Source organism: Chiloscyllium punctatum, chromosome 6, assembly GCF_047496795.1.
Source record: "Chiloscyllium punctatum isolate Juve2018m chromosome 6, sChiPun1.3, whole genome shotgun sequence".
Lineage (NCBI taxonomy): Eukaryota > Metazoa > Chordata > Chondrichthyes > Orectolobiformes > Hemiscylliidae > Chiloscyllium > Chiloscyllium punctatum.
In genome coordinates, this window is record NC_092744.1 from 12,817,070 (window position 1) to 12,839,525 (window position 22,456).

Sequence of the window (22,456 nt, forward strand, 5' to 3'; positions counted from 1 at the left end):
TAACCACGTTGATTGTTGGAAAATAAGTGCTGCCTAGCCAGCGACATCCACATCCCATCAGTAAATAAACAAAACTAAAATGGCTCAGTTGTGGTTAATACTTCTACCAGTATCAAAGTACATTCTAGACATCTAAAATTTTATTAAAAGTTGTGAAGACAGAAAAAATACACTCTTTTTGTTACGGAAAAAGGATTAAATACCAATGGCAAACAAAATCAGTATGTAGATATCTGAATAGTTATTAAAATATCATATCATTGATCTCATATTTAGGGTGATAACCGATACTGACACAACATATTACTATCTCACCTTCTGCTCCTACAGAGGCCATTAACATCAGAAAACTTGAATGTAGCAGGCGCCGTTTCTTCAAATGACCTACGTATTAAAAATAAAGCTGAAAGCTTCAAAAAGCCTTAAGGTTATATGAGGTACCTCAGTCTTTAACAGCGATTTACTTACGAGCAAAATAAATGCAAATTCCAAATGTAACTAAGAATAAGAATACTGAAAGAATGTGCACTTCAAGTATACCTGTAAAAGAAAAGGAAACAACTTAGTTTACTCTGATCATCGCTTCACAAACTGAAAGACGACTGAACATCCTTACCAATCTGATTGGCTGAAAAATGTCTTCTCCACAAAGTTTTCCCATTAGACATAGTAATTGTATATTCCATAGTTATTCCTCCACCCTAATTAAAATACAGAGTGTTACACAAGTAGGTCATATAACAAAAAAACAGCAATGGCTTAAGATTATAGTCAGGCAGTATTTGTAACAGGACGAAAGTGAGGACTGCAGAAGCTGAAGATTAGAGTCGAGAATGTGGTGCTGGAAAAGCACAGCAGGTCAGGCAGCATCCGAGGAGCAGAAAAATTGATGTTTCAGGAAACGTCGATGTTCTTGCTCCTTGGATGCTGCCTGACCTGCCGTGCTTTTCCAGCACCACACTCTTGACAGTATTTGTAAGTGTACTGTACAATCTTAACAGTATGTCTAATATTGATATGGACATTGTAGAAATAATAAACAATCTACAACTTTTCAGGTTTTTTAGGAAAGAGATAAGAATTTTAACAATTTACTGACACGCATAAATGCAAGAGAAAGCCATGACTTAAAACACTTTGTGCTGCTTCATGTGCAGCTTTGATCTGTAAGACATCACAAAGGCAGATTTAGCTTCGATCTCACACATGTTTGATCTCCTAAAAGCAATATTTTGTTCCTGAAAGAATCATTGACCAGACTTTGGAATTAATGCCATGGGATCTTTAACGCAATCCAGAATGCAGGCTATCTTCTCATGTCTTTTACAAAACTCCGCAGTTCCACTGACCCAGCATCTTAATGGTGCATTGGAGTACTAGTTTAGATAACATATTCAAACTGCAGTACAACATGAACCCCTTAATTTCTGACTCAGAGGTGGGATTGTAACCTGAGGCAAACTGAGAATTGAAAGAAAAAAACATATGCCAAAACAGATTTTTAATAACATTAAATTACAATCAAATGTGCAAAAGGTTCTTTAAAAAAACATCAGACGTCATTGCCAGAAAAGAAAATGTCGACATCAGTTTTTGTACTTGTTATTTATAACTCGAACTTATTCCTTTACACTTCTGAAATTACCAGTATTTACAATGTAATTCATTCTTTCTACATCACACTGAAATACATATCAATGAAGCACCCTGCTGCCTTTGCTCCCAAAATTGGTTAAAACAGTGATGGTCAAACTGGTTTGTGGACCCCTTGTGTTCCTTTGTGATTTCTAGTGGATCTGTAAAATTATGCATATGTGATGACACAGATCAGGCACATATCAAACAGCATGAGAGCAATATTTTATGCAGGTAGGCAGAAGAAAAAGAAGCCCCGAGATTTTCACCAGCTGGACACTGAGTAAGTAAGTAGCTGATGGAAGGTTACATTTGAAATAGTGACAATGGTCTCATCAGTGGAGACACCAAGCCCAATCTCACTCCAGAAAGGGCCCCAAGGTGTGATTCAACAGTCATATTTCTGACACTGTAAGGTCATCTTTCAGCAGAAAGGAAGACCAGACATTTTTGCAATATCAATCACAAAGCTCACAGAATCGGACAGCCTTGGCAAAAGTTTAATGATGTTTGCACTCACAAAGACAAATATACAAAAATACAAATGTTTAATGCTTTATATTTTGATGGATTTGCCCATCATTGTTAACCCATTTGAAAAGTGGTCCTTTCAGCAAAATAAAATGAAAAGGACCACAACAGAAATAATCTCATGGGTTTGGAAATGAAACCCACTCTTTCTCAACTAAATCCTCAGATTTGGAACTTAAAGATGAAACTAACTATGTCTAGTTGGGAAGGTTTAAAAACAACTGAATTGCAGAATTTATAGGCACATGAAACAAAATGTTTGGTGTATTGAATTACAGTGAATAAGTCTACCTTAATAGCCTGATGCCTACTAATCCATCTATGTGGGGTGGCATATTTGCTATGGGAGAAGGTTCAATAGGAAAAGTTATTTTATGCCTTATTCACAATACTGGAATTGCTATGCACAGAAAAAAAACCACATTATTCTCCTTTCTGAATATATTTGTAAGTTCAATTTGCAATAGTTTACCAAGAACTCAGTCACCCTTCAGGACTCAGTTTATGTCCTTTGATGGTCGTTAAATGAGAGAATAATGAGGAATGCAGTGAATCATTAAAATTCATTAAACATCATTGTAGAAAATTTGCATTAAAAGAATGTCGTATAAATGTCAGTACAGATTATATTAACAAAATGAACCATTTTGGTGCTGGTTATTCTACATATTTTTCAACAAGAAAAAAGAATTGTCCTCCATTGTGTTGATTTGAATGGTCACTTTGACGTTTTATGTTTCTTCAGCTGTGTTGCAAACAAACTTGTTGGCTTCATGTGTGCATGTGCTGTTCTAACATGGCTGTTTTCACTTACACTCTGGCTACCTAATAGCTCCAAGCACAGCAATGTTGTCCTTTTTCAATTTACATTGCTCTATGGCTTACACTGTTCATTTCTGTTCTCAAATCAGAAATGGAGATGACAATAATAGCTGTCTTCTGAGAAAATCTAGAAGTCACTTTCTTCCAAATATAACCATTGCTGGCAACAGCACTGTTTTCATTTGAACCATTAACTTGAAAGTTTTCGTAGCTTGTATCTACACTAGCAGTTTGATGAATTTGCATCAGAATCTGCAATTTTAGATTAGATTAGATTACTTACAGTGTGGAAACAGGCCCTTCGGCCCAACAAGTCCACACCGCCCCACCGAAGCGTAACCCACCCATACCCCTACATCTACATCTACATCTACATCTACCCCTTACCTAACACTACGGGCAATTTAGCATGACCAATTCACCTGACCTGCACATCTATGGACTGTGGGAGGAAACCGGAGCACCCGGAGGAAACCCACGCAGACACGGGGAGAACGTGCAAACTCCACACAGTCGCCTGAGGCGGGAATTGAACCCGGGCGCTGTGAGGCAGCAGTGCTAACCACTGTGCCACCGTGCCGCCCATAAAACAATGCCATAGTGTCTTTCTTTAGATTAGATTACTTACAGTATGGAAACAAGCCCTTCAGCCCAACAAGTCCACACCGACCTGCCGAAGTACAACCCACCCAGACCCATTCCCCTCCACCTAATACTCCGGGCAATTTAGCATGGCTAATTCACCTAACCTGCACATTTTTGGACTGTGGGAGGAAACCCACGTAAACACAGGAAGAATGTGCAGACTCCACACAGTCAGTCACCTGAGGCGGGAATTGAACCCAGGCCTCTGGCGCTGTGAGGCAGCAGTGCTAACCACTGAGCCACTGTGCCGCCCACCCACAAATACTATACACAAACTAAAAAAGGTAACTTGGAAGTAAGAATGGAGTAAGTATTAGGCTTATTATAAGACCTCGGCTCAACCATTCCTCAATTTTTCCAACATTGTTACCTCCAATTCCCTATCAACAAAATTGACAAATTACTCTCAGAGCATTCTGAAATGCTTTAATGCAGATTTCAAAGTGTGCTTCTCTTCCATCATATCTGTTAAGATGACATTTTAACATTGTGAGATTACATAAAATTTGTTAGAGTAGCTAAATTATTAATGTTTCTATGTGATAGATATAGCCTTGTTGGTGTTTATTAAACAGTGTAGAAAATTATTCATACCTTACAATTACTGATTGCAAGAAACCACCATCTTTCCCTAGCTGAATGAACATTGAGTCTTCTTTGGCAATCTGTGTAATTTATTCCATTTGTTTCAACCAGCTGCACAAGTGGAAAGATACAGGACACTGTAAATTCTGCATTTAAACTGTTAGCTGAGTATATCAAGATACTTTGGAGGCAGCAAATGAGTTTGACTAATAATGTAACACTGAACCATAGATTATGATCTGTGATACTGCATGAGAACATAGCGCTCTGGGCACAAAATCTGACGGTGGGTAACTTCAGGTGAAATTAACCCTCCTCCATCACCATTAAGAACATTCACTGGATCAAGCACCAATTAGGTGCTTAAATGGTATTCAGTGCACAAACCCACAAATTTATTTGGTCTTCCTGCCTCCTTCCTCATAACCTCCAGGGAGGAGAAAATCCTGTTCATAGTGTCAAATGTGTGAGATTTTGAATTTCAAAGTAATAGCATGTGGGTGTTTATTGCATTAATAAATTTAAAAATCACATAACACCAGGTTATAGTTGAACAGGTTCATTTGGAAGTACAAGCTTTTGGAACACTGCTCTTTCATCAGGTAGCTAGTGGAGTAAGATCATAGGACACAGAATTTATAGCAAAAGATCATAGTCACATATGCTGATGCGATATATTGAGCAAACCTAGATTGCTGTTAAGTCTTTAATCTTTTAGAATGGGTCGCAGGTTTTGATTTATTAATATGTAAATCCCAGAACTTCTTTCAAGTCACATTCCTGAGATAACTTTTATAAAAAACATTGTCTGAGCTGAGGTAGAATAAACAATTGAAAGTCATTTGGCTTGTTTTCAGTTCAGAATAATGATGGATTGATCTGAGTTTAAAGCACCCAGAAATTGAAAGATTTTAGGGCAGTTCAGAGAAGACCTCAGTAGATCAAAAACATGTACAGCTTTTCTCCTAGGAAGAAGTTTTAAAAATTCACAGCAGGCCAAGGAAAACAGTTACTTCAGTTTAATTTGTGCACCTTCTGGACCAGGAGTGCTTGGATAGAAATCTGCAGGTTACTAAAAACCAAGAAATTTTAAGCTCTCAGTTTTAAAAGTTTCCATGTTGTACATCTCTCTGACTCTATGACAACTTTACTGCAATTGTGAAGGGAAGTTCTGGTTGGCAGCCATTGATCTACGCATGCCTGGATTTAAACATGATGGATTCTCAGAGTCCCATAAGTGGTGTGTATTTCTGGTGCTGATGAGAAAAGGTTAGCGTGAGAGTGACACCATAGAGGCATGGTGCATACATAATAAGGAGCAAAAAAATGCATGAGCAAACTCACTAGAACTCACAGAGGGAAACGTTTTATGAATCTCCCAAAATTGACACTCAGTTGACTTTCATTAAAAAAATCAAAAACACTTGCATAAATTGTGAAGAACTGCAGTCCTAGTACTGATCTTTATGGACAACACTTACCACCTGTCTCACTCTACATTGCTACTCTTTGCTTTTGCTCTTGGAGTAGGTTAGCTGTCCATTCTGCTATTTGTGTCCTAACTCTATGTTCCAAATGGCAACCTCACCAGAGACCTTTCAAAACCCACATAAAATACATCTACAAGATTATTCTTTTCTGCACTGCTACCTCTTCAAATAATTAATTTCACCTGGTCAAGCCTGACATTCCCTTTTGAAATACATTCTAACTATTCATTGTTATGCTTTCGGTTTCTAGCGGTTTTCCACTTTCTTCTTTAGTGAGGATTCGAGTACTTTTCCCACGAATATTAAGCTGACTGATAGAACATGTTCAGGGCTGCCTCTCCTTCTCTTGGATAGAGATTATTATTAGCTATCCACTTGTCTTCTAGCATTGCAACCTTTCTCATGAATTATTAAATGGATGCCTTTGTAGCCCTGCTATCCCTCCTTTAGATTCTGTCAAAATCCGCAGACACAACCTGGTGGAACCAGGGATTTTCAGTTCCTATGAGCAGAACCCAGGGGCAATTCGCCATGATATTATAGTTCCAGGTGTGATATTGCTAATTGTTAAGCTCCCAGGTGAGCAGGGATGAACAGGCTCCTCTTCTTTATACACTTCACCCTAATGGATTGAAGGGTTATGGAGAGTGGGCAGGGAAGTGGAATTGAGACCAATATGAGATCTACCAGGATTGTATCAAGTGCTGGAGCAGGCTCAAGGGCTTACATCTGCTCCTGGTTCTTGTGTTCTTACCTCACCCCTCAACCACCACCTTGGTTGATCAAATAAAGGTTAATTTGAAAAAGGATTCTTTCCACATCCATGTCTTTTCCCCAAATCAAATGAATCAATGTTTCAAACGGAATTAATTTAACCAGATTTGAGTTAAGAAAAAGATTAAGTCAGAACCCCAACAGGAATGTGGCTGGAGAGAACATAAGTTTCTTTCCTTACGAAAGTGATTATTTATTAAAATAGAAAACAAAGACTGCAACATTTTGTGCTTAATAATAAAACTAAAGTTTATTAACAAAAAAATTAAGATAAACATGAAATAATATCACTATTCCCTGACAACACAGATTCAAAGATTTTTTTAAAACAGTAGGAATAACCCAAGCACCGTTTTTTTTGGAAATTCACAGAAACTGGCTTTGTATCAGAATCATTACATCCTCGTACAGCTGACAAATTTTGTTGCAAATCTAAGAGCACTGAATGCAGTAGCTCCAGCAGGACCCAGACCAGTTCCTTACCAAAAGAGAGACTCTTCATTTTCAGTACCTTGATGGGTATGAAATAATTAAATTTCAACTCAAAGAAATATAGAAAATACAAGCAGAAGTATGAAATTTGGCCCTTCAAGCCTGCTCCATCATTTTTTATGATTATGGTTGATCATACATCCCAGAAGCTTGTTGCTGCTTTCTCCCTAAACCCTTTAATCCAAGAACTATATCTAACTATTTCAAAGTTGGCAAATGGAGTATAATGTAAAAACGTGAATTTTCTTCCCATTTGGAAAATAGTGCATGCCTCTATGCTTCTTCCCAAAGTGCATGACCACACACCTTCCCACATTGTATTCCATCTACCACTTCTTTGCCCACTCTCCTAACCTGTCCAAATCCTTCTTCAGCCTTCCAGCTTCCTCAATATATATACTTATATTGTCTGCAAACTTAGCCAGAATGCCTTCCGTTCCTTCATCTAGATCATTAACATATAAAGTGAAAAGTTGTGGTTCCAACACTTGTCACCAGCTGCCATCCTGAGAAGGACCCTTTTATCCCCACTCCCTGCTTTCTGCCAGACAGTAGGAGGAAACCACAGCACCTAGAGGAAACCACACAGACATGGGGAGAATGCGCAAACTCCACATAGACAGTCGCCCGAGGGTGGAATCAAACCCATGTCCCTGGTGCTGTGAGGCAGCAGTGCTAACCACTGAGCCACCATGTCGCCATCTATTTTATTTTCACAAATTCTATTCTCAGCTCTTCTCCAATCTCATATTTGTTATGTCTATGATTTGCTCAATCATCTTAAAGTGTATTTTATGGTCACCATGTTTACTTCTTCGCTTTCATTCACTCACTCCCCATTAAAAGATAAGAGTAATTTTCCTGGTTTGAACTTATTATATAAGTTAGAAATGAACTGTATATAGCTTGTAGAAATTTTGGATTGTTTGAATTCTTCAGTATTTCTTTTTACTCATTGCCATTATTCACAATATAACCCTCCACTTCCCTTTCACTATCAGATGGGCCCTTTATCTCAATCCACATGGATTCTATTTCTGTAATTTTTTCTACTGCTGTTATCTCTAGAAACTACAGTGTGCCTTTGTCAGCTGTTTAACTTTCTAAATATATCTTCTGAGCCAAAAATGTTGCTTGTTCCCTCAGGGTATCACCATCATTTTATTAAGAGCAAGCGTACAGATACAAATACCATACATACCTGACAGCCAGACAACAAAAAGCTTTGAGTGAGGTTCAACAGTTGACTATTTCCATTGGCAGCCACTGCTTCTTTGCTCCAGCAGTCCTGAGTAAATACTTTCCAGAATTAATTGTGCATTACCAGAGATTTTTGTTTTAGGTCTTAATTCAATACCAAATACAAAATATAAAGTAACCTAGTCAATCTAACAATGCTATTCCAGCTGTCTGATTAAATTTGGCATCTTATACGTAAACTGAGCCACATAGACAGGGAAATTTCAGGATAAATTTCTGGAATATAATGAGTTCACTGTTTTAATTGGAGCAACATTTCAAATATTAGAATTGACCTCAGCATCCTGAGCTATGGAGGGGAAACATCAGTTCACGATTCCTCTCCTATAATCCCTACATGATCAAGGTTAATTGTGTTCCTAACAAACTTGTTTTGGATAAGACTTGAAGAGGAACCACGCAATGGAGGCTCACCTATTGCCTGTAATAGGGAAATATGCTAGCAAATTTACCAAAGAATGGAGCAAGTTCCACGGGCATGAGAAGAAGTGTGTGAAGTTGCACCACTGATATGCTACAATGAGCTTGTAACATAAGCCTTGATGGGAATACCTGTAGTGAATGTAAAATAGTTAAGCAAAAAAAAAATTCAAAAAGCTGCACACACGTATGGTGCAAACATTAGATTCTAGGACAATACTGTCCAATACAGTAGGCATGAGGGTTGTTGCATTTTTGATCAGGAAATAAAAAGTAAATAATAATTCTAGCCACAGTCATAATACTCATTCACAAAACATTTGTACAACTACTTAATGTTTTTGGTGTGTGGTAAAGTGCTGTTAAATGTTTGCGGGCACAGTGGTTAGCTAAAACGACTGTAGTAATATTTTCTGTTAAAATGGTATGCAACACTGATTAAATCATGGATTCCATGGCAACGGAAACACCAAAATACTGTATGTAGAGATGAGCAGTCTATATTGTCATACTCACTGAATTAGAATGATCATTGGAAGGCAGCATCCCTCACCAACAGCTCCAACAGGGCAGATGAGGAAAAACCCATCCAACTGCATTCTGACTGAGCAGGTCTAGCATATATTGTGACTTAGTTGTAAGGTGCTTTCAACTGAAACTTGATCATTTTACTAGAAGGTTAATTCCTGAAACACTCCGTATTATTAACTATTTCATCAGTATTCATATAATTATTTATATAATACTTATACAAGTTTTGTTGGCAGACCTACCTTTGAGCTGTTCTTATACACAGAGGGCCATTGGGTCACCTCGTCATAGTAAAATAGCAAATTCACAATGTGTTTTGCCTGGAGGTATATAAAAACATGCAAATGTATATGATGAAAATATTGGAAGTTACTATTTTCAGGAATACCCCATACTTAAATCAAGGTGATAGGTGGTGTATACATGTACAGTATCTGATAATATTGTCAAAGCTGTTACCAGGTGGCATGGTGGCACAGCAATTAGCACTGCTGCCTCACAGTGCCAGCAACCCAGGTTCAATTCCTGCCTCAGGCAACTGTCTGTGTGGAGTTTGCACATTCTCCCCGTGTCTGTGTGGGTGTGCTCCGATTTCCTCCCACAGTTGAAAAACGTGGAGGTTTGGTGAATTGGCTATGCTAAATTGCCCGTAGCGTTAGGTGAAGGGGGGAATTGGTCTCGGTGGGTTGCTCTTCCAAGGGTCGGTGTGGCTGAAGGAAGTTTCCCAAACCCTAGTTTTTGGATTCTAACCCTTGAAATAAACCCAAAGGAAAAAGCTTTAAGGTGAAGCTAAAGTTTATTAAAAGAACATTTAAGATATGGAAGGATTGCTTTGTCACTTAGGGCACATTTCTTGATGAATGGTTTATGCCCAAAAACATGAATTCTCCTGCTCCTCGGATGCTGCCTGACCTGCTGGGCTTTTCCAGCACTGCATGCTCGACACTTCAGTTACACTCGCATACACACATGGGGAGGCAATGGCTTAGTGGTATTATCCTGGACTCGAAAATCCAGGTAATGTTCTGGTGACCCAGGCTCAAATCACACCACAGCAGATGGTGGAATACGGAATCCAATAAGCTGCTGTAGATGCAATCCTGTGATCACACTCAGCCAGTAAGCTTGTTCATATTTTTTAAAGAAACAAAATTTAAACATGAAAATATCAAAGAGGATGCAATTTTCTTTGGGATTATTCATGCCTTCTATCTGTGCCACTACACACCAGTTTGAACCTATATACTACTGCAAGCAAATATTTTGAGAAACTCAAATGCCTTTTTAAAGTATGTTTCCCACCTTATCTCGTATATCCATTCTAAAATAATTATTCTCTAAAGCAGAAACTTGATCAGGATTGAAGAGAAAAATAAAAGGACTTGTGCTTGACCAATCAAACTGGCAGTTAGAGGGCAAGTTTAACCTGAGCCTTGAATAACAGACAAGATTGGGTACAGTGTAATGTCTGTTTTATAACCTATTCAATTTTTACATTTCATTCAAATGGAGGGACATTAATACTGAGGGGCATGTTCCAATTGATGTCATGGATTTGTTTCATGTGGTGTGTCAAACTCCCACATGTTATATGATTAGAGTCTGTAAGCTGTGACAATGCAGATAGCTCCTGGACTACTTTGACATGTTTGCATGCCATGGTTGGGCTGATGCCCGAAACGTCGATTCTCCTGTTCCTTGGATGCTGCCTGACCTGCTGCGCTTTTCCAGCAACACATTTTCAGCTTCCTTGATATTGTTCCTTGGTTGACTATTCCAGTGCTGCTGTGGAGCATTGTTTTGAACTTTGGCTTCCATGGACAATTACTTTCCCTGCTCATGTTAGCCTCTTAAAGAGCAGAACTTACACATCACACAATGATGGACACCATCTTGGCTGGTGAGACAAGTCACATTTCATACATGGTCTAGATGTGTTGCTGAACTGTTAACACTATAATATTTGTGGGTGTGACTGACAGGCTACAATTGGCTTGAATTTGTGTCCTTCCTCTAGCAATGACACATTAGTTGGAAATTCTTTTCCGAAGGGTTTACTGGTGTAGACTCAGTGACCAGCTCCATCAGCATTTCTTCAAGGTTAGCTTTGGTGAGTCATATTCTGTACCTTTACACATAAATCTGATATGAATTGGTTGATTGTTGCACCTGACTGTTGTTGCTATAACATGAACTAAAGCCTGTCTAATTTAAAGTTTACTCAAACATTTAGTTGATCTTCTAGACTCCAAAATTATCAGGATCTTTGCAGTCATTATCAGAAATACCAGAGGATTTTACTGTTCCTAATGATTTATTTCACATTACAAAAAGCAGTCTGACTGCCTCTTTTTCATTGTCACTTTATTTTTTGCAGAATGTAAAGATTGATACCTTTCTTTAAATAACTACAAGTTTGACATAAAGTTCAAGGAATACTAATCCATGCTCAGATGTTTGCTTTCCAACTTTATTCTGCTCTCTAAATAAAAAGGTAAAATAAAAATATCTTTGCACGATACGTTTTTTTCTTGTTTTAAGATTTTGTTAAAAATTTCTCTTGCCTTTTCCTGTTTGTTGCTTTTAAGGTTGTGTCCATGGTGGCAATTGCGCCAAACATTGTGACATCATGCTTGTTTCAATTTTTGCTCCATTGCCAAGAAGCAAGATGGCAGAATCAACCAATGTCTGGTCATTGTGTTTTCAAATGTGTTTTCTTCAGTATTTCACAACAGGAGTGCTTTAATAGCTTGGAGGTGTGCTTCAACATCTTTGAAACTAATTTTTGAATCAGATTAGCCATGCCCCATCATTTGTTTAAAAAATTAACGATAGTAACTAAGAGTCAGATTATGTAAATAAATATTTATTCTCCAAATTGTGGCACTTTAGACTTGGTTATAAGCTTCAGTTTTGAACTCAGATAGATGAGATCACTGCTGTCATTACCTTTTCAGTCTTTAGTACAAACTATCTACTACCAACTGGCTGTCACCTTTTGCTTCTAGTGCCCACATGTTGTCATTATGATGTGCAACCTTCACAAGGTTTCTTGGGTTAAACATCACTTACAACATGTCACGGTCTGAATGTTTCCTGATATGTTTTCTTACGTAACATTGACCGTAAAGATTGGGTTCTCCAATGCCTCCATGTTAAAAATTCTCATTCTTATTTTCAACTCCCACCATGACCTCAGAGTTCCCTATCTCTATGATCTCCTGCAGCCTCACAGCCTTCGTATGTCTGCATTTTTATAATTCTGACGTCATAAACATTCCTGATTCTGGACTGTTACACAATTGATGCTGTGCCTTCCTAAGCTTTGCATTTTATCCCCCAACTCTGTTATTTCCTTTGAGATGTTCCATAAAACTAATCCTTGATCAAAATTTTGGTCACCTGCACTAGTATCTCCTTTTGTGGTTTGCTGTTCAATTGTGTTTTATAATATTCTGCGACGTACAGGAAGAATATTTTATGTTAAAGGTGTTTTATAAATAAAAATAGTTGATGATGTTTCCTCCTTTATCTCAATCTGTTTAATTGGCATCATTCTCTTACCATCTGGATCCCAATTTCAGGGCATCGAGCACAATTACACACTGATATATTCCCAGTTAAAGAACAGAGGGATGGTGTTGGGCTATAATTCAAATGATTCCTCACAAACATAGGAGAGGAGCAAATAAAAGAGAAATTCACTGAGACATTCCAACAACTTGCAATATTCAGTTACACATTTCAGTTCATCACATCAATCACTAAACAATAGACAATAGGTGCAGGAGTAGGCCATTCTGCCCTTCGAGCCTGCACCACCATTCAATATGATCACGGCTGATCATCCTTAATCAGTATCCTGTTCCTGCCTTGTCTCCATAACCCTTGATTCCACTATCCTTGACAGCTCTATCCAACTCTTTCTTAAATTAATCCAGAGACTGGGTCTCCACTGCCCTCTGAGGCAGAGCATTCCACACAGCCACCACTCTCTGGGTGAAGAAGTTTCTCCTCAACTCTGTCCTAAATGGTCTACCCTGTATTTTTAAGCTGTGTCCTCTGGTTGGGCACTCACCTATCAGCGGAAACATGTTTCCTGCTACCAGAGTGTCCAATCCTTTAATAATCTTATATGTCTCAATCAGATCCCCTCTCAGTCTTTTAAACTCAAGGATATACAAGCCCAGTCGCTCCAGTCTTTCAGCGTAAGGTAGTCCCGCCATTCCAGGAATTGACCTCGTGAACCTACGCTGCACTCCCTCAATAGCCAGAATGTCTTTCCTCAAATTTGGAGACCAGAACGGCATACAATACTCCAGGTGTGGTCTCACCAGGGCAGCTGCAGAAGAACCTCTTTGCTTCTATACTCAATCCCTCTTGTTATGAAGGCTAGCATGCTATTAGCCTTCTTCACTACCTGCTGTACCTGCATGCTTACCTTCATTGACTGGTGTACAAGAACACCCAGATCTCTTTGTACTGCCCCTTTACCTAAATTGATTCCATTTAGGTAGTAATCTGCCTTCCTGTTCTTGCCACCAAAGTGGATAACCATACATTTATCCACATTAAACTGCATCTGCCATGCATCTGACCACTCACCTAACCTGTCCAGGTCACCCTGTAATCTCCTAACATCCTCCTCACATTTCACCCTGCCACCCAGCTTAATATCATCAGCAAATTTGCTAATGTTATTACTAATACCATCTTCTATATCATTAATATATATTGTAAAAAGCTGCGGTCCCAGCACTGATCCCTGCGGTACCCCACTGGTCACTGCCTGCCATTCAAAATGGAGCCGTTTATCACTACTCTTAAAATTAAATTTAAAATATATATCAAGGGAAATTTAAAAGATTGCTAACAATTAAATTATTTAATGCAAAATATCCACAACAAATATTAGTGGTGTCTAGACAATGCACACCACTGTCCATCAACAGGGCTATTAATTTTTCAATTTTATTTTTGTCAGTACACCTGAGGATATTCCATCTTATTCTTCAGCTATTTGAAATTCTGTGGCTTTTCTATATTTAATGCTTACCTTGGGATACCGGAAATGGTAGCTGATCTGTCCTTTCTCAGACAGAAAACAAAATTTGGTCAAAAATACCCATTTCTGAAACAAAAACAAAGCAGTTGCAATAAAACAGGTAATTGTTTAAAGGGCGACTGAAAGTAAACTCAAATAAATACAATCTCAGGTTAATGAATGAGTGCTGCCTATATTTATAATGTTATTAAGAGCAAGGGTGCACACTATTCGAGAGACCAGGACACAAATGAACTGAGGCTGTTCAACTATAGTGTATCTCATTCTATAACTTTTTTTATTATGCCTATCAACAAAGGTATATTACTTATCTCCAAGATGGAGGCAGAGTCGGATTCCTTAGCTGGGGTTCATCTGCTCCATCCATTTTTTTTTCTTTTATCCCCTTTCTTATTGTGCATTTTTTTTCTTTTTCCTTTCACCTCCCATTCTCAGGCGGTAACTGTGATGTCCAGGGTGAAAGACAATGTGGTGTCTTAGCCTCAGCATGGACTCAGACTCCCAGCCTCGGGGTGAGGTCCAACGTGGTTTGGTTTGGAAGGACTGTTATTCTGAACTCTTATTTCTCTATTTTTCTAATTTAGTGATGGACTTTTTATTTCTTTACTTTTCTAATTTCTTCCCCCTAAGATTTTGTACTTAAGAATCTGTACTTAGGCACATTGGTACCTAAGATGGCTCTGTAAGTGGCAATGTGTAATCTTCTCACTTTACTCACGTTGAGTACATAGTCATTCAAAATAGAAGCAGATTCTTCGGTCCAACCAGCCCATGCCGAACATAATCCCAAACTAAACTAATCCCACCTGCCTGCTCCTTGTCCATTTCCCTCCAAACCTTTCCTTTTCCTGTGTTTATCCAAATACCTTTTAAATGTTGTAATTGTCCCCACATCCACCAGTTTCTCAGGAAGTTCATTCCAACGCAAACGACCCTCTGCGTAAAAATTTGCCCTTTGTCTTTTTAAAATGTTTTCCCCCTCACTTTAAAAAATGTCCCCGTCCTCAGTCTTGAAATCCTCAATCCTAGGGAAAAAGGCATCTAACATTAGTCCTATTTATATCTCTCATGATTTTACAAACTTCTAAGGTCACCTCTCAACCTCCTATGCTCCAATGAAAAATGTCCCAGCCCATCCAGCCTTTCTTTATAGCTCAAATCTTCCATACCTGGCAACATCCTGGCAAATCTCTTCCGAACCCTCTCCAGCTTAACAATACCCTTTCTATAACTGGACAACCAGAACTGGACACAGTACTCCAGAAGAAGCCTCACCAATGTCCTATACAACCTCAACATGACTTCACACGTGATAATAAAGCTAATTCTAACTATTCACATTGGTTTATCTTTCACTGTTTCTCCCAAGTAAAATTTGGTGTCTGTTTCTGTACCTCTGTTTTTCTCCTTTACGGAGTTCTGGACCAACTTCAACTCCTTTTGAAACTTTTGTTTCTTTCCCCAGGTCTAGAAACGCCTGAAGATTATTGTCATCATTGGCATGCAATTCTTGGTCTTTCAACATTTATCCATTTCAAGAGCTCTTGTGGCACAATGATAGCATCCCTAATGGTCAAGTCCGACCTGTTGTAATAATACCTCTAAACTGGATGATTCACAAAAATAACATACCTCCCTTTCAGATTTGTCACATTTATATTCTTCTCTTTTGGTCTTTTTTCTATACATCTAGCATTTTGCCTGTCAGATTTTTTTTCAGCTTTCTTTGCTTCTGTACGACCACCACAGTGAAATGAAATTTCTTATGTGGACAATCATACACATTAGCAAATGATTGATGATGAGCTCGCATCAAGACCTTGAAAGAGGGCCAAAACTTCAATCCACTGACAGATAAAGGAATTAAAAGCAAAACTGTTCTCCCAGGTAATATAAATGCTGTTCAGCAATTTTCAACCAGCACAATAATTCAAATAAAACAAAGAACTGTGGATGCTGGAAATCTGAAAGGAAAACAGAAATTTCTGGAGAAACACAGTAGATCTGGCAGAAAACAGAATTCACATTGAGTCCAGTGACCCCTCTTCAAATGTATTCACTCTCTTTTCTCTCCACTGATGCTGCCAGACCTACTGTGTTTCTCCAGCAATTTCAGTAATTCAAAAGCCAGTTCTAAACTAAAATCAATATTCTCATAGGAGAAAGTGAGGACTGCAGATGCTGGAGATCAGAGCTGAAAATGCGTTGCTGGAAAAGCGCAGCCTTCCTGAAGAAGGGCTCATGCCTGAAACGTTGATTCTCCTGCTCCTTGGATGCTGCCTGACCTGCTGCACTTTTCCAGCAACACATTTTCAGCTCAATATTCTCACAGCCAGCCAACAATTCCTGACTCTCTATGCCGATCACTAAACTGGAAGATGGTAGATGAGTCCATTCAGATCATTGTCATATCTCAAAATCAGTTCTAGCCCTTATACTTCTTCCAGAGACACACACACAATCAAAATGCTTAAGAGCAAGCTATTTTCACTATCTCAATAAGCTTGGAAATACTGAAAGTCAAACCTGAGTCATGATGGAACCTTATGTTAACTGGTTTTAAATAAATATTGTGCAGCAACCAAGTACAAATCAAAAGGGTAATCAAAAGAGACCAGTTGTTAGTGGTTATGTAATTACTTCAAACCAATGAACTTGCCTCCTTTAATCAACAAATAAGGAGCTATTATGCTCTTGTGACACTGTGGTAGTGCCCTTGTTGCTGGGACAGAAAGTCCAGGTTCAGGTCCCACCTGCCTTGGAGATATGCCTGAGTAAAGTGATTTATAAAAACAATAAGGAGATTGACAATTCACAAAAGAAAAATCTAGCAATTTAGCCCATTTATAAAAGGAACATGACTGGTGTAAAACATAAAATATTCTATTTGATTTAAGATATATTTGAAATCATTACTTTTTTTTGCTTCTTCAAGACTTGTATTACCAAGACTTTGGTATGTAATTTAATAATCTTCACCAGTTCTAATTTATGAACAACAAAAATCCTCAAAACTATCAGCGATTCTTCTTGCTTGTGACAGATACGGAACTGTAGTCTTATTTGCCTAAATGCAAAAACAAAGTAAAGCAGTCACACATGCAATAAGTATTCAGTGAGAAGGGTTTTTTCAAATAGTGGAGAGAAACAGAACTCTGTATTTTAACCTAACAGTCAGATGATGTATTTCTAAGTGCTGGAGCATGATTGTAACTCTACAATCATAGTTGTGTGTTACATGAGGAAAGCACATGACACTGATCTTGAATAGCTGGAATAAGCTTCTCTTATTAATTTATCAACTAAACGTTCTTCAATAGATTTATTAATGTGTTTTATTGAATCAACTACTTTATAATATTGACCATCTTCCAAATTATCCCAACCCCAGCTCTGAGGAATAACATGAAAGCTACTACATCTTGTAGGCTCAGTTGATCTCTCATATTGCTTTTATGCCTGATGACAGGGATACTGAGAGGAATAGCTCCCAGAAACAGTTCATAGGAAAGAAGTTGGCCTACTATTGCACCATAGCAATTCATTGATTCGGTTTAATGCTTGCTTCCACTTGGTTGATGAAGAAGCCACCAGTCCAGTTGGAAGTAACATCTTCCCACATTGATCCTCCCTAAAAAGGTTTTGCCTCTTCTGTTCTCTTTTCATAAATCATTTCACCTCTGGTTACAAGTTATTTTTCCAATGCTTTACCAACTATTAATATAATGCATCTTTATAGGATTTTTAAAGAGCTTGACAGAGTAAATGTTGACAGTATATTTCACCTCATGGGACCAGAATTAAGGGGCACCAACAATAGGCTGAGATGAGAAAGAATTTCTTCTGTAGGATGAAAAAGTCTTTAGAATTCTTTGTTACAAAGAGCTGTGGAGACCAAGTTCTTCTGTATATTTAAGATAGATAGACATTTGATCAGTAGGGGAAGAGGGTTAAGGAGAAAGGGATGCGAGGCGTTAGATCAACCATGATTCTATTGAATAGTTGAGCAGTTTCGATGGGCCAAATGTCCAACTCCTGTTCCTATTTCTTCTGGTCTTAAACTGACCAATTGTTATCAAACATGTGCAACAGAAACAAACTCAAAAAATTAGCCATTTGGTTAAGGCATCATCAAATGTCTCAGGAAAGAACAGATTAAACAAAAAACTACACTCACGTAGTACATGCTTCATCAGATCAGTTGATGGACTGAGAAATTGATAAGAGAAATAAGAAGATAATAGTGAACAGTATGCCTCCCACTCTGCCGAGGACATGGAGGTCCTGGGCCTCCTTCACCGCTGCTCCCTCACCACCTGGAGGAAGAACGCCTCATCTTCTGCCTCGGAACACTTCAACCCCAGGGCATCAATGTGGACTTCAACGGTTTCCTCATTTCCCCTTCCCCCACCTCACCCTAGTTCTAAACTTCCAGCTCAGCACTGTCCCCATGACTTGTCCAGACTTGTCCTACCTGCCTATCTCCTTTTCCACCTATCCATTCCACCCTCTCCTCCCTGACCTATCACCTTCATTCCTTCTCCCACTCACCCATTGTTCTCTATGCTACTTTCTCCCCACCCCCACCCTCCTCTAGCTTATCTCTCCACGCTTCAGGCTCACTGCCTTTATTCCTGATGAAGGGCTTTCGCCCGAAACGTCAATTTCGAAGCTCCTTGGATGCTGCCTGAACTGCTGTGCTCTTCCAGCACCACTAATCCAGAGTATGCTGTGATCATCAACCGGAATTCTCAGGATTACTGTACATATTAAAACATGAAAGATAGAAGTGGGTTGAGTAGATATTTGATTTCATTTTCCAAAGCACATAAAAATAGGTCAGTTGTAGACCGTGAATATTTTTGTCTACCTAAAACAACATGATGGTTTTGTGGTTTTATCACTAAACCCCTATTCCAGACTTCCAGGTAATGTTGTGGGGTCCAGGTTCAAATCCCGCTCATAGCAGATTGCAGAATCTGAATTCAAGAAACTATAGAAGGTGGTGTGCACATGGAAGATGTCATGTGAGCCAATTTTCCATCCATGGACTCCACTTACATGGCTCGCTGCTGCAGAAAGACTGCCAACATCATCAAAGACCCATTGCACCCCAGTAACAAACTTCTACAACCTCTGTCATCAGGCAGAAGATACATAAGCCTGAACACACGCACGAGCAGGATAAGGAACAGCTTCTTCCCAGCTGTTTCTAAACCGATGAATGGACTGTTTGGCCTCAAGTAACGCTGATCGTGCCTAGTGCACACCATGTGCAATGTAGGGATTATGTCCAAAACGTTGATTCTCCTGCTCCTCGGATGCTGCCTGACCTACTTTGCTTTTCCACCTACTCTCGACTCTGATCTCCAGCATCTGCAGTCCTCACTTTCTCCCTCTGCAATGTAACCTGTATGCCTCTGTCTGAGTCTTTTGATCTGTACATCCTTGCTTACTATGATCTGTTTGTGCAGCTTGTAAACAAAGCTTTTTACTTATGTTGGTACACGTGACGATGGATCAATCAATAATGTGGAATTGAAACTTTAATGATGACCATAAAACTGCTGTTTGATTGTCAGGAACTGCCATCTGATTCACAAATATCCTTGAGGGAAGGAAATCTGTCACCCTTACATGTGACTCCAGACCCAAAACAATGTGGTTGACTGTTAACTGCCCTCTGGGCAATTAGGGATGGGCAATAAATGATGGCCCAGCTGATGGTGCTCTTATCCCCCAAGAGTAAAAGAGAAATCAGAGACTGAATTTGGTCAGAAACACCAATTTGACAATAAGAGCCAGGGGACGAAATTTCCCAGGATCCCATCCACAATTAATTGTTTTTCTTTAAACATAAAGTTACCTTCTCAGTCTCTAGTTTCCCAGCCTTGTACTTCCCACTGACCAACGAGAAACAGATAGTGAGTAAAGGAGTTAGCACCATCCATGCCTGACCCATGGCTGACCGTTAACTCAGGGACAACCACCTTCACACCTGAGGCGCCTAAGCCACGCCCCTCACTCCAGGTGCACCCCGGCACGCGGCCCCCACTGTCTGACAGGGAGCGCGCAAGGCGGGGACGCATGTGCCCGCCCAACGCATCACATCTCCAGAATAAGGCTAGCCCATTGGACAACCTGAGCCTTGATTGACAGCAAGATACACCAATCAAAGTAACGATCTCCCACCTATCCCATCCAGGGCCCGGGCAGTTAGCATATCGGGAAACCTGCATTTTGACTGACAGCTGGGAGGACCAATCGTAATGAAGGTGACTGTTTGCCCGCCTCCAGGTTGCGTCACCGACCGGCGACTCGTTAACCCATTGGGAGGCTAAAGATGTGATCGACAGCAGGATAGGCCAATCAAAATGAAAGACACGACAGATCTTCTTTTGTTATGTCACCGGGAGGCGGGTTGTTACTCTATTGGATCAAACAGAACAGACCAATCGAAGTTACGATCCCGGCCCCTTTATTACATTGACAGAAACAGGGCAACATATCTTTTTTTAAAAACAAAATTGACAGTTTGCAATGTTCATTTAAAAAGTTGCATTTCGTACTTCAGATTTCCAGCATCGTGCGGTCCCCTTGCTTTTTGCCCTGGAGGCAATAACAATTTATCTCCCCGACCCTTGCCTTTTGATTGACAGTAGAACATCCAATAAACTCCCACTTCCGTATTGATAGACATGTGAATGAATCAATTCCTAGCAGCTATATGGAATTTCACCTCTATTGGAAAATCTCAGCAAAGTAAACCTTATCCATCACAAGATAGCATTGCACGTGATTTGTGAACAACTGACACTAGGAAAAATTGTGTTGCATTTAAGTTACTTTCTGATATTGGCTTTACATTTAATTTCACTGTTAATCATTGAAATTTTCATTTATTTTAATAGCATGAATGTTTCAACTCCAACGAAAATGTGAAAGCGATATTTAACAAAACTGTCAGTCTGGAATAGTGGAATCAGAGGTGACGAATCGAAGCTGATCACTAACAAATCGAGTAGGGAACTCAGAGGCAGTCCTTCAGACAGAGACCAATTAGAATGTGGAACTTGCTACCACATTCTATGCTATTTGACTCAACCAGAAGGTGGTTGAGTCAAATAGCATAGGTACATTAAAGGGGAAATGAGCCAAGCAAACGAGGGAGAAATTATTCAAAGAATATACTCATGGGGAGTGAGATGAGGAGTGGTGGTAGGAGACTCGTTTAAAATATAAATATGAGCAGTGATCTGAATAGCCTACTTCTGTGATGTAATAATGTAGTTTCAATCTCTACTAATAACTCGTGAGTATAGATGATTTCCTTGTGAGTAGGATGGAGAGATTTCAAGAGGCATGTGTTGTAAAAATGGCAGATGAATTTAACTGATGACTAAAGCGAAACTCAGGAGAGAAATATAAAGACTACTATTCTTAAGTGCATGGACAGAAACACACGAGGGCGCAGACAGCAAAAGATTTGCAACATAGGAGACCATTCAATCAGGTAAACGAGTTAATCAGCCTCATCTCATCTTCCAATTCCTGTTCCTATAGTCTACAGGTTACATAACCTCAAGTACTGAAGCGTTGAAGATTTCTGCATCTACACTGTACGTTCGAGGCTCTTGGCAGATTTTTGATCGACAAGAGAGTCAAGGGTGATGGGGTGCGGGTGGGAGTGTGTATTATAAAGCAGGAACATTGAATGCAGACCACAACCAATTCCGGTATCATCTTATTGAATGTGGGACAAATAGTCTGAAATACTGTAATTGCTAAGGATCTTATTTGACTTGCCGTAGTGGAGACAGAGAAGCAAAAATAAATAGCTGGAGAAACACGATCCGGGTATTCCTTCTTCAGGGAGAGCAAAATTGGCCGAATCAAACTTCACCGGAACGGTCACCATTCCAGTTCTCACTGGAAGGCCAGCGACTTCATTTTTAATTAAAAATAAAACCTCTCCCTCCACAGACACTGAACATTTTAAGCAGCCTTTCCTACTCCATTGCAGCTTTCACTTTGTTGGGGGAAGTTTGCTGAGTGAGTGTTGACTTTGACTGATTGAATGACGTCCACAGTCTCATTCCCATTGGCCAGACGGCTTCTGATGACGGCGGGGCCATCGAGCTGGCGTTTCCCATTGGCCGAGCCCCTTGTGATTGACAGCAGGACTGCCAGGGGCTGGCGTTTCCCA

At 39.4% G+C, this 22,456-nt stretch overlaps 2 protein-coding genes across 2 annotated transcripts in view; one reads left to right on the forward strand and one right to left on the reverse strand.

Annotated features, from left to right (window-relative positions):
* Positions 1-290: 290 nt before the first annotated feature.
* On the reverse strand, positions 291-22,385 carry LOC140478584 (transmembrane protein 145-like). The gene is made up of 7 exons (XM_072571807.1): positions 22,264-22,385; positions 17,197-17,317; positions 14,242-14,316; positions 9,428-9,505; positions 8,176-8,262; positions 4,228-4,329; positions 291-701 (listed from the first exon to the last, which is right to left on the reverse strand). Exons 1-7 carry the CDS (start codon positions 22,383-22,385, stop codon positions 585-587), a joined length of 702 nt encoding a protein of 233 aa, XP_072427908.1. The 3' UTR covers positions 291-584.
* The window catches only part of hps3 (HPS3 biogenesis of lysosomal organelles complex 2 subunit 1), a 72,496-nt gene continuing 71,787 nt past the window's right edge, over positions 21,748-22,456 (forward strand). The window contains exon 1 of the mRNA XM_072572024.1: positions 21,748-21,763. The gene's annotated coding sequence lies outside the window, so the exon portion shown is untranslated. The remainder of the gene's footprint in view (positions 21,764-22,456) is intronic.